Raw genomic sequence first — 14,272 nt, forward strand, 5'->3', positions numbered from 1 at the left:
AGTCATGAACCACAGGGCTACCTGGGCATCAGCTTTCTCCCTGCTGCCACCTCAAGCTCAGAGCCTCCTTCCCCTCACAACCAGTTGACCACAGGAGGAGCCATACCCATAGAAATGGGGTGATAAGCTGGCCTTGCTCCCCCATTGCCACAGAACCTTACCACCCTACCACCCTACCCTTTCAGCCTACTGCAACCACTGCAACCCAGATCTTTTTCTGGTTTCTATGTCAAGAAGGCACACTGCCACGGTGCTTCCTCCTGGCAGTGGTGACAGTCTCCGTCATCCTTTCCCCATGCCCCATGCCATGCCTGTGCCTAACACTGGGTTCCCTTAAGGTGGCCCTCTGCCCTCTTCCCCAGCATAGAACTGTTGTGGAGATGTTGTAAAGCTTCTCCACTGGTTGACCCCCTGGTGAAGGTCCTGATTTATTTCTCAAAATGCATAAAGAACCGGTTCCTTAAACTGACCAGCAGGGGGAAGTAGTGGAATTTTGCCTACACCAGAAATGACAAACTAAAATGTTCTGCTCCTGGCTGGGAAGGAAGGGCACGTGGGAATCCTGCCCTCCTCAGCCACTGTCCATCTCACAGCCCTCACCAACAAGGCTCCAACAAGGCCTCTCGGGGACATGTAAAATGGACAAGGAATGACATTCACGGTCACTTCGCCAAGAGGACTGGCAGACACATGCATGACTCCAGGAAGCAGGGCTCCCATCACCCCCCTGCCCTTCTACTGGGCACGCTCAGGCACATCTCTGGACCTCATACCCCACTACGATAAAGAGGGAACCACAACAGACCCACCTTTTGGGAGTGGCTGTGAACGCAAGATGAAAAGATGCGAGTTCAATGCTCAAATGCTGTCAATGCAAACATGCACTATTTTCTGTGTTACTCTGAGCAGATAAATGCACAGGGGAGGAATGAGTGGAAGGCTCCTGGCCCCCATTCATTTGCTCTTGGCCACAGTCTCAGTGGATTAGGGTCCCCTGAAAGCACCATTGTTTTCCAGTAGCCAGAGAGCTGAGTACTATATGACAGTGTCATCTCCCCCAATATCCTGAAAAGTCCCCTTTGCCCACCACTCCAGGGTCTCCATCCTGCAGGTCCCCAGAAATTAGTGATTTCATCTCTGTCGACCCTATTTTTTTTACAATTTTTTTTTATTTTTTTCCTGCTGGCCAAGATGGACTTGAGGAAACTGAGGCTCAGTAAGGGGAGGTGACTTGTCCAAGCTCCCTGAAAAAGACTCTCCCATTGCTCCTCCAGCCCACATCAGGGCCTCCCTAGCACCCAATATCCACACTCAAACAGGCACACTAAGACCATCCTTTTCCCCACAGTTCTAACTCACTAAGTCCGATCTTGGCCAAGTGCAATCTGTTCACCCAGGAGATCTTGCTCAGAGGATTGGGAGTGATGAAGACGACCATGAAGCTGATGGGGCGCCCAGACCTGCAATGAGAGAAGAGGCAGGAGCATGGGGTTAGGGATATGGCCCAGATGGCCCAGGAGATCTCACTCTTTCCTCCACCAAATGTTCCAGGAGCAAAAGAGCATGAGGTATGCCATGTGAACAGCAGGCATGGCTGGAGGCTGAGTAAGCCTGTGTCCCCAGGTACATAGGCCCTGAGGTCCTCACACTTCAGGAAGGCTCATGCCTCTAACTCACAAAGCCCGAGGCTCTGGCCCTCACAGGTTCAATGTCAGAGATCTGACTCAGACCCCAACTTGTTGGCTTTACACCCCTGAACATCTGAGCATGACTCTGACAGAGGTTCTTCCTGCCTATATAGCACAGGAGCCTCTATTACAGGCATCCACCCCAGAGAAAGCTGTGCAACTCATTCTTTCTCTCCACAGAAACCTGGTCCATGCCAAACCCCTCACCAAGCACAGGTCACAGTGTGCCCACAGCTGCATGGCACCAGGTCTTATCTGTTCCCCTTACCTTCCAGGCCCCCTTCCCATGCCGCCTGGCTGAGATGACAGTGACAGGCCTTGTCCATGCCTCTTACTTCTCAGGTCCCCTCTCCATGCCACCCACTTTCCAGTTCCTCTCTATATCACCTGCCTCCCTTACTTGTCAGGTTTTCCAGGAAGCAGGAGCCGAAGGCGGCACTTATTGGCTGAATGGATTTCCTCCTCCTTGACACGCATTAGCCTCTGCAGAGCCAGGCACCAGTCCTGTGCCACCGTCATGTTCAGGTTCTAGGGTGGAAGAGACCAGTAAGGTCAGGTCAGGACTAAGCCCCTACTCCCCCCCAAATTCACACCAGATGCCAGAATTTAGGTGCCTCGGGGAAGATGGACAGGGAGCCATCCTGAAGTCCTGTACCCCTCATTTAGACAGCAGACTCCCCCTCCTGCTGGCCAAGATGAATTTGATGTAAACCCCACCTGGGACCCTTTCTTCGCAAGAGACACACCTGCCCCTCTACCCAAATTGTCCCCAGCCTGGAGCAAAATTCAGGAGGGGCTACATGACAAACCAGGCAGACAAGAAGCCATGCCCCCTTCATCTGAACTTGAGGCCACCCACCAGATACCAGGAACAGCCAGCAGAAAGAGTGAGCAGTTGCATGGCAGACAAGTGCTCAGAAAGCTAGTGAGCCTGCCTGGCCACACATGGTAGGTGCCATGCAGTACAGGACAGAAGGAAGCATGTCAGGACAGTACCTGATAGGTGGTGTGCAGTGTGCTGATAAGGATAGAAGGGGGCACCAGAGAGCACACCTGAGCCATACCTGGTAGGTGCCATGCAGTGTGCTGATAAGGAGGGTGATCTGCTCCACCACAGCCAGGTCCTTCTGCAGGTCCTGAAGCTCCTGGAAGAGGCGCGGGGGGCCGAAGTACACCTTATCTGGGGGGACAGCAGGTAGGGACAGGGAAACCCAACTCAGCCCCAGGCATCAGGACCCACTTCCTAGCCTAGGAACTGGTGTTGGAGGTTCAGAAAGAAACTCTCTAGCTTGTGCCTCAATGGAGGTGGACGTCCAGGAAATAGCCTGAAGACAGAACCAGCGGCAATTGAAAATAAAGGCACCTGCACAGCAGGAGAAGGGAAAGCACAGGGGCTCTGAGGCTGAAGGACACCCAGCAACTGCAAGTTGTTGATCTGCACAGCAGAGTTATCCCACATCAGGCTAGGGAGAGGCCTCAATACAGCTTTGGGAAATGGGGGACTCCCTGCTCTCATGGAGCTGGTGTGCAGAGCAGGGCAGGAATGGATGAATCAGCACAGGAAGGAAGGGCAGTGGGAGGAGGTGGTCAGAGCCATAGTGACAAGGGTGCGGGGCTACTTGGGTTCCAGGTGAGAGTACAGAGTGATGCAGGAGTGTGGGGCACGCAGGTGAGTCTTCTCTAAGGTGTTTGTTTAAATGAATATCTAAAGCCCAGGTGATCTCCGGAGCCACCTGCATTTATGGTGGCAAAGTCACACTCTGGGGACCAGTTCAGGATGGCCACCCTAGAAGGAAAGGAAAGGTTCCTGGTGGTGCTCAGAGACCATCTAGGGTGCCAGGGACTGAAACCAGGCTAACCACACTCAAGACAAGTAAATACCCACTGTCCTATCACTCTGGCTCCTGTTCTATTTTTATGATGGCCCAAGGGAGATAAGCATGAAGCGTTTATTGCACCCGGTTTTACATTTGAGTGACAGTATAATAAAAAGTCATAAAAGGCCAGCTGAGGCTCAAGAGAATATCACTTTTCCCCTTTACAGGAGGGCAGATGCCTCTGACTCTTGTTTGAGGAAGGTGGTCACACATGAGATAATCAATGAAGGGATGGGGTCCAAGACAAGAAACAGAGTTGCAGAGTAGGGTGTCAATCTAAAGGACTCCAAGAGAGAGGAATAGGAACGAGACCATTGAGGGCCATTGGGGACAGGAACAGGCCATAGGATTCTGTGATCAATGAGTTAGGGAGAGATACAGCCCCTGGGAGGGGGCACAGTGCCAGGTCTTGCAAGCTGGAATGGCCCCCAGGAAGTCAATGTCCATAGCAGGTGGAGATGAGGGCAAGGTCTGGGGAAAAGCCTCTCTTCTTGCTCTGCAATTTGTATCTATTTTTTTGTTCATTTGTTTATTTGGTTTTGGGCCACATCTAGTGTAACTCAGGGTTTATTCCTGGCTCTGCACTCAATAATCAAACCTGGCAGGCTTGGGGGACCATACGGGATGCTGGGGACCAAACCTGGGTCAACCATGTGCAAGGCAAATGCCCTATGTGCTGTGTTATCACTCTAGCCTATGCACTTAGCATCTTCATTGGTCCACAGAACCGGTGAGGGATTTTGTTTAGGTAAAAAGGAAGAGGGCAGCCCAGTACCACCATAATGGGGAACAAGAGCAGGTCCTTGAGCCTAGGACAGGGTGGAACACAGCCTAGGCTGAAGTAATCAAAAAAGGCTTCTCCAAGAAAGTGGCCCTGAGCGAGTCACAGTGAAGCAGACAGATGATCTGGAAGGGCAGAGTGTACTCTGGAAGAGGGCAAAGGTGACAGAAAGGCTCTGAGGAGGTGGGACATGAAACACTCCAAAGTTTGATGTGGCCAAGCTCAAGCAGAGACACAGAATGGACATGTGAGGTGGAGGGGTGGGGAAGCACACCAGAGCTCCAGGGAGGCTGTTAACAGGAGGACACAGGGATGGGGGCATGAAAATATGTGGCCTGAATCTCCAGGAGACAGCCCTGGGGAGGGTGGGCCAAGTGTCCCTCACTCTAGCTGTTCCCACAGCCAAGCAGAAAGTTATGACTGAGGGGGAAAGAGCAGCCAAAGAGCCACCAGCCCTGAACCTGGTCTGGAGGTGTCAGGACAGAGTGAGTGTCACCAGGGTCCCCTGCACAGAGGATAAACAGGTGATGGCCACACCTCACAGGTCCACAGGGAGGGAGGCTGGGACCAAGGGAGTACCATGACTTGGTGAATGCATGAAAGGTCAAGGCAGGGTTGGGGGAAGAATAGTGGAGGTGAGGTGGATGCTGTGTGCATGTATGTGTGTGTGTATTTGCGTGCACATGCGTGCATGTGGTATGCTCGTGTCTCTGCATGTGTGCTCATGTTCGTTCATGTGTGTGTGTGGTAAATAGTGTATAAGGAGAACCTCTCATCCCACTGGCCCACAGTGCATGGTAATTCCTTGGAGCAGGGCAGACTCACTCTGGGCCTGGCCTGCCGCAGAGGCCTTCTTGGCGCCGGCATGCTGGATGAGCACATTGTCCTTCTCGTAGGAACTGCCCTCCTGGCCTACTTCCACCACCTGCACCTGAGGCAGTGACGTGTTCCACTTCACCACGTACTTGGGCCCCAGAGGCACCAGGCTGCTGATCTCCAGCTGGCCCCTGCAGGACAGAGAAGATCAGAACTCTGGAGAGCCCGAGGCAATGGGCCCTCTGCCCAACCCAGAGCACAGTCCTCAGCACACCAGCTCACAGCCAGGCACCTCACAGCCCAAGCACAAGACCTTGGAGCAAAGCCCAGGCAGGCAGGGCAGAGCATAAGCATCACCCAGGCGCCAGACCCAGACCCAGGTGTCCCCAAGCCGCAGACCCAGATGCCAGGCCTAAATCCAGACCCATGTGTCCCTGAGCCCCAGACCCTACCTGTGGTTGGCAGGCCTGAGGAGAGAGACAAGAGGTAGGAAGGTCATTACTACCACTGAGTGACAGTCATGGGGCTGAAGCCACTGGGGCTGTGGGCATCAGAGCAGGGCAGAACCCATCTCAGGTGAAGGCAGAGGGGACCACAGGGTGAGCCTTTTCCTGTGCCCTGAATCCCACAGTAATCCTGCCAGGAACTGCATTACTCTGGACAAGGCCTAGGACTTGTCCCATAGGCTATGTGACTTGGCTCAAATGGATTCCTTGAAGCTGGGTCATTAGCATCTTCAAGCTAGGCCTTGTTTAACAGGAGGACAGAAAGGCCAGTACCTTCAGGGTGTCTCAGATGTAATAGGACTTCAACATCACACGGCCCCTTGAGTGGTGAGTGAGTAAGTGTGGGAATGAATATATAAATAAGGGACATATATATGTGAATATATATATGAATTCATATATATATGAATGTGAGAACAAATAGATAAACATGTGTATGGAGTGAGGGTGTGTCTTAGCAGTAAAGTGACACCTCACATAGAGCAGTCCAGCACCACAAACACACACACACACACACACACACACACACACACACACATACACACACGAAAAAAAGAATGAATATGTGAGCAGAATGTGTCAATGAACGCAAGTCCATGAATTAAAGCATGTGAATGAGTCTAGGAATAAATGCATGTGAGTATGTGAATGTATATATGAAGGAGTGAATGGGGGATATGATGAGAACGTGTGGCTGAGAGTGTAAATAAATGTATATGAGGGAACACACATGAATGAGTGAATGCTATTTTTTTATATACAGAAACATAGTTTATTAGTGCACAGTATGAAATATGGAGTTAGATGTTTGAACATTTCCCTGGCCAATGTCTCAGGTTTGTTATGCGATTTGTGTTTGTGTTGGCTACATTTGCTTCTGTGAATGTTGATGTCATTTACTGTTCGTTAGTCATATTTGCTTCAAACATTGGTCTTCGATGAGTGATAAGATTTGACCTCTACTGAAGCTTCACTCACACTCCATAACATACGTGGGGCTTCTAACCTGTGTGTGTTCTCTCTGGTGTTTGAAGAGAGTTGACATGTCAGTGAATCCTGGCCCACACTCCCTACAAACATGTGTGTGTTTTCTGGTGTGTGATGAGATGTGAGCTCTGACTGAAGCCTTGCCCACACTCCTTGCAAACATGGACTTCTTCCCTGTGTGTGTGAATGAATGAGTGAGTGAGTGAGTGAGTGAGTGAGTGAGTGAGTGAGTGAGTGAGTGAGTGAGTGATGAGTGAGTGAATGAGTGAGTGAGTGAGTGAGTGAGTTCACAAACAGCCCTCACAGGTCCTGTGGCCACAAGCCCAGAGAATCCTCACATCTGCTGAGGCCCTGAGCAGAAAGCCTGGCAGCAACCAGCATTCTGGGTCTCACTCAGAATTTGTGAGTGGCCCTATGGCTGCAGATGGGAGCGCTGGGCCACCAACACTAAAACACAGGGCCAGTGCCCAACTGACGGCAACTTAGTGACTGATGCAGTGTTGTTTCAGGGTTGATAAAAAAAAAGGGCTTTGGGGGGTTACGGTTGAGGACTACAAGTGAGTATGGGGCCAGGATAAGGAAGGTGGAGATGGGAGAGCTGGAGTCCCTGATAAAAGGTCACATGACTCATTTCTGCCCCAAATGGCTGTGGGCAATATGGGCCCAGAATGTTGGGTTTTCACTTTTCTAAAGAAAAGCCTGAATCTCTGTGCTAAATTCCCTCTGGGAATCATCAGAACATTTAGGGAGACCTGGAGCTCCCCACCCCTAGGACCTGTGCCCACAGATTCAGACCTAGCATTCCATTCACCTGTACAGGGCCCAGCCCTCCAGGCACAGGTCAGTCAGAGGCTCCCGGCATGGCTACAAGCCCAGAAGAGACACTTAGCTAGGGAGGTTGGGGGGGGGGGGGGAGGGTGCAGACTTCCCTGTTAAGAAACCAGAGATCTGGCAGGGGAAACTGGCTGAGTCGGAGCAGAAGGACTCTTGACCATACTCAGCAGAGCATTTCACTGCTTTCAAAGTGTCTATATGCAGGAAGGAGGTGTGGGCACACAAATGCAGAACCACCCAGGGGACACCCGTTGGCCTCTCCAAAAGACCTGGTAGCAACAGAACCTGAGGGTAGGGAAGGGCAGGGTAGGGCTGGGCTCCCTGAGAGAGGACCCCAGGATGTCAGAGACTGACAGCTCCTGAGAGAGAAGAGCAGGGGTTGCCATCGGGGGTTCTCCAGGAAGTGGGAGGCTGGGCCACTCACTTGAAGTTGATGTTGGCACAGACCAGCATGTCGTTGAGCAGGAAGACCCTGCGCTCCTTGGATTTGATGAGCTGCCCACGGTCCCCATACACCGTCTCCGTCAGCGTCTCACACAGGAGCAGCTGTCTCTGGCCTGAGGTCAGCAACTGGGGATGAGGAAGGGAGCCAGTCAGCACCAGCTACCACATCATACACACATGTGCAGGTAGGAACATGGGCCCCGACATCCTCTGTCCTGGCCCAGGGGACATGTTGCAAATGCTAGGAAGGAGCCAAGTTGGTTCTCTAAAATGTCCCCAGAACCCACTGTCTAGAAGTGCCAGTCACTGCCAGCCCCCCCTGGGAGTCAAACCACACAAGAGCACACCAATATAACAAATTCGTGCCACGGTCATGTACCCCACACACCCAAAAGTGGACACACACATCACACACACATACAGCAGGTTACTTTGTCATGTCACTGCTAAGTATTGCCCCAATCTTTGTCACTTAGATGGAGGAACACTGGATCATGTCCAGCGTAAGGTTTGCAGAGCCCAGGACAGGATGGAAAGCAGCCCTTGGTCAAGGGTTTGCAAGAACTTTGAGATGATGGAGGCAGAGTATTGAAGCAAAGGTAGGGTCTTCTGAAGTATAGTAATGGTGGTAAAACCAGTCCTGTGTGGCACCCCTAGCTGCTCTATGAGAGGTGAGGCCCAGAGCTGGGGGAAAGTTGGCCTGGATAGAAGCCCCATGCCTATACCTTCAGCTGAGGGTAAGGACAGGCCTGCAAGTCAGGCCTCTCAAATCACAAACTGGGAGCTGCTCTTGAGCACCACTGATACGATCCCCAAACCAAACAACAACTGAACAAGATCATCCAAATGGGAGAGATAGTGTAGAACAGAGTGGGGTGGGGGTATAAACCACTGGTCTTACATGCACCAACCCACGTTCAATCCCTATTACCATATATGTTCCCTATGCCCTGCCAGGACTAAGTCCTGAGCACAAAATAAAGCAAAAAAAAAAAAAAATGATAATCCAAATAACAGGTGTGATGAATAGATTTTGCTGAATGCGCCCCCCCCCCCACCTTCTTTGGGGGTTGCCAAAGATCTACAGGATTCAGCTGAACAGGGGGTTACGGTGTCAAGCTGGACACTAAGAATCTCAGCCAGCACAGAAGTTTTTCCGAGCTCAGGACTGACAGGAACGTCTTACGGGGTTTATTTTGGGGGTGGAAGTGGATTCAGCAAAACTAATTGCTGAGACCACGACTCCAATGATCTGCTCTTGTTATGTTTGTCTCAGGGGTCAGCTCGGTAGTGCTCAGACTGAGGGCCGTGGGCGTACCCCTGGCCATGCTCAGGGGACCATGTGGTACCAGGGATCATACCTAGGTCCCATATGCTAAGTGTGCACTTCAGTCCTTGCAAGACCTTCCCAGTCCATGACAACAATTATGCCCCCCAAAATTCCCCATTCTTACAAGGAAAAGGACAAGTAAGCCTCAAACCTCCCTTGGAATAACTTCTTGTTCTCCTACCCAGAAGCCTGTGTCCCAGGCCCATACAGGAGTCCACAGGTACCAAAGGCAGGCAGTGTAGAGGCTACTAAACCTTCAAAACTTGCCACTACTTGCCAAGCTTCTAAAATACCACTAAACTTGGCATTGCAGCAGCTCGACAGTCCTGAGTCCTGGAAGGGCAGGAGTTGGGGCCAGGCTGTCCCCAACACTAGGTCCTAGCTTCCACCTGGTGTATACAAAAGCCATGCCAGGCCCTGCTGCTCTAATACAGAAAAGAATCAAGATCCTTGGGGCCCCACAAGTGCTAGGAACAGTCTCTCCTTCCCACAGCTTCCACCAACAAGCTGAACACCTTTTTGTGAATCCATGGCCCAACCTCCAGAAGGCTGCCAAGTATGCGTGGCCCAAAAAGGAACAGAGCGGGCTCCGGCAGCTCCCTCTCTGCCCTAAAGGCGGGCTTGGGGAAATCATGGAGAAATAGAAGATGAAAACAGAAGCCCTGCTATTGCACAAACAGCCCCGCAGGCCTGAGTAGGCACATTGGGAAAGAGGCAGCAGGTTTCATTTCAAGCACGCCCAGTTTCATTTCTGCTTCTGCCTAGTGACCACAAGAGGAAAATCACGACCATATTCTCAAAACTTGCTGAGACCAGCTGAGGGGGCCCCTGGTAGAAAGGAGGTACAGAATGCGGCTACCATCTCACTCTCCATATACTTCCCACATATCTTAGACAACACACACACACACACACACACACACACACACACACACACACATACACATTTGAGGTAGAGAAACTGAGGCTCAGAGTTTCTTCTTGCCTAATACCAAACAGGTCTTCCTGGGCTCTAGTCAGTGTCCTGGTGATCCTGGGGGCCAGTGGGGAGAGACGAGACAACTGACTGCCCGAAGGAGTCCCTGTCTCACTCCCTTATGGCAGCTGCCCAGGTGGACACAGAACAAGAGAAACCTCTCAGTAGTAGAAAAGAGGCAGGAAAACACCCCCAAGTGCAGAGCCCACTCCATGCCAGCCTAAGAGAACATGGGTATGCATAAAGAGAAATAAATGGGCATAGATGGGATGGGCATAGCCTGGCATAGCCAAGTACAAGCAGTACTTTCTGGCATTAAGTAGCACAGCATGGTCTGGCACACCCTGGCATGGGTGGATATAGACTGGCACCAGTGGGTACATACTCTCCTAGGTGAGCACAGATTGGCACAGGTTAAAACATGTTGCACTGGTTGGCATACACTTGCAAAGGTGGGCACTGCTAGCATACCCTGTCATCAGTAGACATGCACTGGCACTGTGGCAAACGTATGGGATGACTGGTACCAGTGGGCACATATTGGCATCAGTTGGCACTGACTGGTACCATGGACACATACTAGCATAGATTGACATGGATTGGTATCTACTAACCCATGCTGGCACTGATTAATGAGATCAAGTCCATCCATGCTTGGCACAGTTTGGCATAAGCTAGCATGTAACTGCATGTTGACAATGAATGGCATAGGCTTGCATATGCTGGTGTTGGAATGGTGGCACTAACTGGTCTGGGTGGCTACTGACTAGCCCTCAGGATGGCATAGGTTGACATAGGCTTAAGTGATATTGGTTCACATGCAATGGCACAGACATACGAGGTAGTTAAACACTGCTTTATGTCAGCACTGACTGGCATGGGTGGGCATAGAGTAGTATCAGCTGGCATCGGGAGGCATTTTGGCATAGACTAGCATTGGCTGGCTTAAAATGGTTTGTAATGAATGGTATACAATAGTATTATATGTGACTGACTGGCATGGGTGGCATACATTGGCACTAGTTGACAGTGGCATGAGCTGACATATGGTGGCAAGAGTTGACACTCACATAGTGGTATGAGTTGATATGGGTTGATGCTGACCAGCATGAGCTACCAACAGCTGACATAGGGTAGAAGATTATCATGGATTGGTAAGGGCAGGATGGCACAGGTTGGTGCTGGCTGCATGTGTTATCACATAATGGTACATGCTGGCAGTAATGGGTTCAGTCTGGCATGGGTGGGCATGGTTGAGCACTAACAGGCACAGACTACCATGGTGCTAGCCAACATCAATAGGCAGGTTGGCACTAGTTGGCACAGCCTTAAACATGCTAGCACCTCATGAAACAGACTAGCACTGGTTGGCACAGGACACAAGTGGGCATAGGTTGGCAGCCAGATATAGACACTGGAAGTAGATAGCACAGCCTGGCACAGGTGGGCATAGAGGGGTGCAGCATGGCTGAAGTCTTTAATAGGAAAAGCTTCCCAAAATAAAAACTTGGATGCTGGGTTGAGGGGGTCTTGCCTGAAACAAGAAGAGGTCAGGGCTGACTTACAGGATGAGACCATTCATCCAGGAGGGGACTCTGTCCTGCCTTGTTTTTCCTTCCACAGCTCCACCCTCTGGAACAGGCTAAACAAGCCAGTTCTAGAGGTTGGAGACCACTTTTGAAAAGAGTTGGGTGGGGAGCGCAGTGCCAAGGGCCCCAGAAAGACAAGCCAGCTCTGCCACACACCTTTGAGGGCCCACAAGTCTGGATTTTGTGGGGCTTCTCATCATTTTTAAGTGTTGGCATCACACATTGGTCAAAACAGGTCAGAACATACATTGGGCTGGGCTGGGCTGTGTCAGGCAAATGATGTGTTGCCGGAAGCCCTACAGGTAACCTTGTTCCCACCTGAGCTGTCAAAGCTGAGGAAGGCCCACCCTGTCAGGGTAAGTGAGCATGCAAAGGACTGTGTCACCACACAAAGACTGTCAACATCCCCAACTCTCCTCAACTATTAGGAAGTGCTTCCCCAGTGGCTGAAACCTGGCCAGCCTGTCATTCATTCTATGTTCAGAGCACACAGGACCAGAAGGTGACAAATCTTCCCTTATAAGATGACAGCATGACAACCCTGCCCTGAAACTCCTCCCTAAAGGACCATACATGTCCCTGAAAATGTGCTACCAGCCACCTTCCCTGACTTTTCGGGTCAAGCTCCACCCTGTGGTGAGTAAAAGAAAGGGGCCTGGGTCTGGGGCACCACCATGTGTCACTTAAGGAAGTAGGTGACCATCGGAGATGACTCATTCTTGTGCCCCGAATTATGAAAAGCACTGCACTCTATGAATTCATTTGGAAATATTTTTCCAATTATTTTCCCCTTCTAGGCAAGTCTAAAGTTGCAACTGCGAAACCTAGCATCAGTTTTTCCTCTTTTTCTTTAAAAACAGTAACGCAGTTGAAAACCAGCAGGGATCCAGGACTGTCTGCCATGACCCTCCTTTGCAGGATGCAGGCCTGAGGTACAAAAATGGAATTTTCCTCATTTCAGAGAGCTAATAGGGTTCAAAGAGGTTAGGGGGTTCCCTTGAGGCCATACAGCAAGAACCAGGAGCAAATTGTAGACACCAGAGCCCACTCTTGGAGCACAATCCCAGGTCAACATTCCTGGTATTCACGCTGATGAATACATATTTCTGTAATCCTGAATAACAGGAAGAGTCCATCTGAGAGACTAACCCCAAGGTAAGGCAAGAGTCACCTCTCTAAAAGGAACTCTTATCTATTGCTGGTAGGAATGCTGGCTAGTCCAATTTTTATGGAAAGTGATATGGAGATTCCTCCTAAAACTAGAAATTGAGCTCTCATACAATCCAGCTATACCACTCCTAGGGATATACCCTGGGAACACAAAAATACAATACAAAAATCCCTTCCTTACACCTATACTCATTGCAGCACTATTTACAATAGCCAGACTCTGGAAACAACCAATATGCCCTTCAACAGATGAATGGTTAAAGAAACTCTGGTACATGTATACAATGGAATATTATGCAGCTGTCAGGAGAGATGAAGTCATGAAATTTTCCTATACATGGATATACATGGAATCTATTATGCTGAGTGAAATAAGCCAGACAGAGAGAGAGATAGACGCAGAATAGTCTCATACATCTATGGGTTTTAAGAAAAATGAAAGACATTCTTGCAATAATTTTCAGAGACAAAGAGAGGAGGGCTAGAAGTTCCAGCTCACTACATGAAGTTCACCACAAAGAATGATGTGTACAGTTAGAGAAATAACTACATTGAGAACTATTATAACAATGTGAATGAATGAGGGAAGTAAGAAAGCCTGTCAGGAGTACAGGCGAGGGTGGTGTGGGGAGGAGGGAGATTTGGGACACTGGTGATGGGAATGTTGCACTGGTGAAGGGGTTTTTCTTTACATGACTGAAACCCAACCACAATCATGTTTGTAATCAAGGTGTTTAAATAATGATATTAATTTTAAAAAAAAAAGTCACCTCTGGGAAAGTTGCCACCTAGTGGCCACCTGCTGAGAGGCTTCTCCACTGGGCAGGGGAGGGCCTCCCGGCAAGGCTCGTGGGCACATACCTTGTTAAGGCTGCTTCGATCGCTGACACTCTTGGTCAGCTGCTGGATCTCAGCCACCTGGTCGGCCAAGCGCTTCTGCTCATTGAGCTTCTCGGCCAGCGTCTCCAGCTCCGTGAGAGCCAGCTGCAGTGAGAGCCTGTCAGGGTGGCCCCTGGGGGTGTTCTTCAGCATGTCCTGCCAGGGAGCAGAGAGGGCAGGGCCTGAGGAGTCCATCCCAGGAGCCTGGGATGGAAGGCTCGCCCCAGCCTTGTTCCCAGAGTCCCCACATGGATGCCCAGACGGAGATACCTGGAGCAGGAGGATGAACTGTGGAAAGCGCTGGATGGGTTTCACCATCAGCCCGTAGAGCGTGACGCGGTCAGGGCTGCACAGCTGCCGGCGCTGTGACAAAAAGGGACCCCCAACCCTGGTCG

The 14,272-nt window shown here is 50.7% G+C and overlaps 2 protein-coding genes across 3 annotated transcripts in view; one reads left to right on the forward strand and one right to left on the reverse strand.

Annotated features, from left to right (window-relative positions):
* Nucleotides 1–14,272, forward strand: part of PADI2 (peptidyl arginine deiminase 2) — a 651,199-nt gene that overhangs the window by 104,402 nt on the left and 532,525 nt on the right. The window contains exon 1 of one of the 2 annotated variants that reach the window (XM_049772006.1): nucleotides 4,662–4,671. The exons of the other annotated variant lie outside the window; for it this stretch is intronic. The gene's annotated coding sequence lies outside the window, so the exon portion shown is untranslated. Of the gene's footprint in view, nucleotides 1–4,661; nucleotides 4,672–14,272 lie in introns of those variants that run through there. 2 annotated transcript variants of the gene reach the window in all.
* ARHGEF10L (Rho guanine nucleotide exchange factor 10 like) overlaps nucleotides 1–14,272 on the reverse strand; it is a 124,261-nt gene that overhangs the window by 37,345 nt on the left and 72,644 nt on the right. Inside the window, 7 exon segments of the mRNA XM_049772149.1 lie at nucleotides 1,359–1,460; nucleotides 2,089–2,216; nucleotides 2,753–2,868; nucleotides 5,172–5,353; nucleotides 7,914–8,059; nucleotides 13,860–14,033; nucleotides 14,148–14,240. Coding sequence (XP_049628106.1) covers nucleotides 1,359–1,460; nucleotides 2,089–2,216; nucleotides 2,753–2,868; nucleotides 5,172–5,353; nucleotides 7,914–8,059; nucleotides 13,860–14,033; nucleotides 14,148–14,240 — 941 coding nt within the window.

Source organism: Suncus etruscus, chromosome 4, assembly GCF_024139225.1.
Source record: "Suncus etruscus isolate mSunEtr1 chromosome 4, mSunEtr1.pri.cur, whole genome shotgun sequence".
Lineage (NCBI taxonomy): Eukaryota > Metazoa > Chordata > Mammalia > Eulipotyphla > Soricidae > Suncus > Suncus etruscus.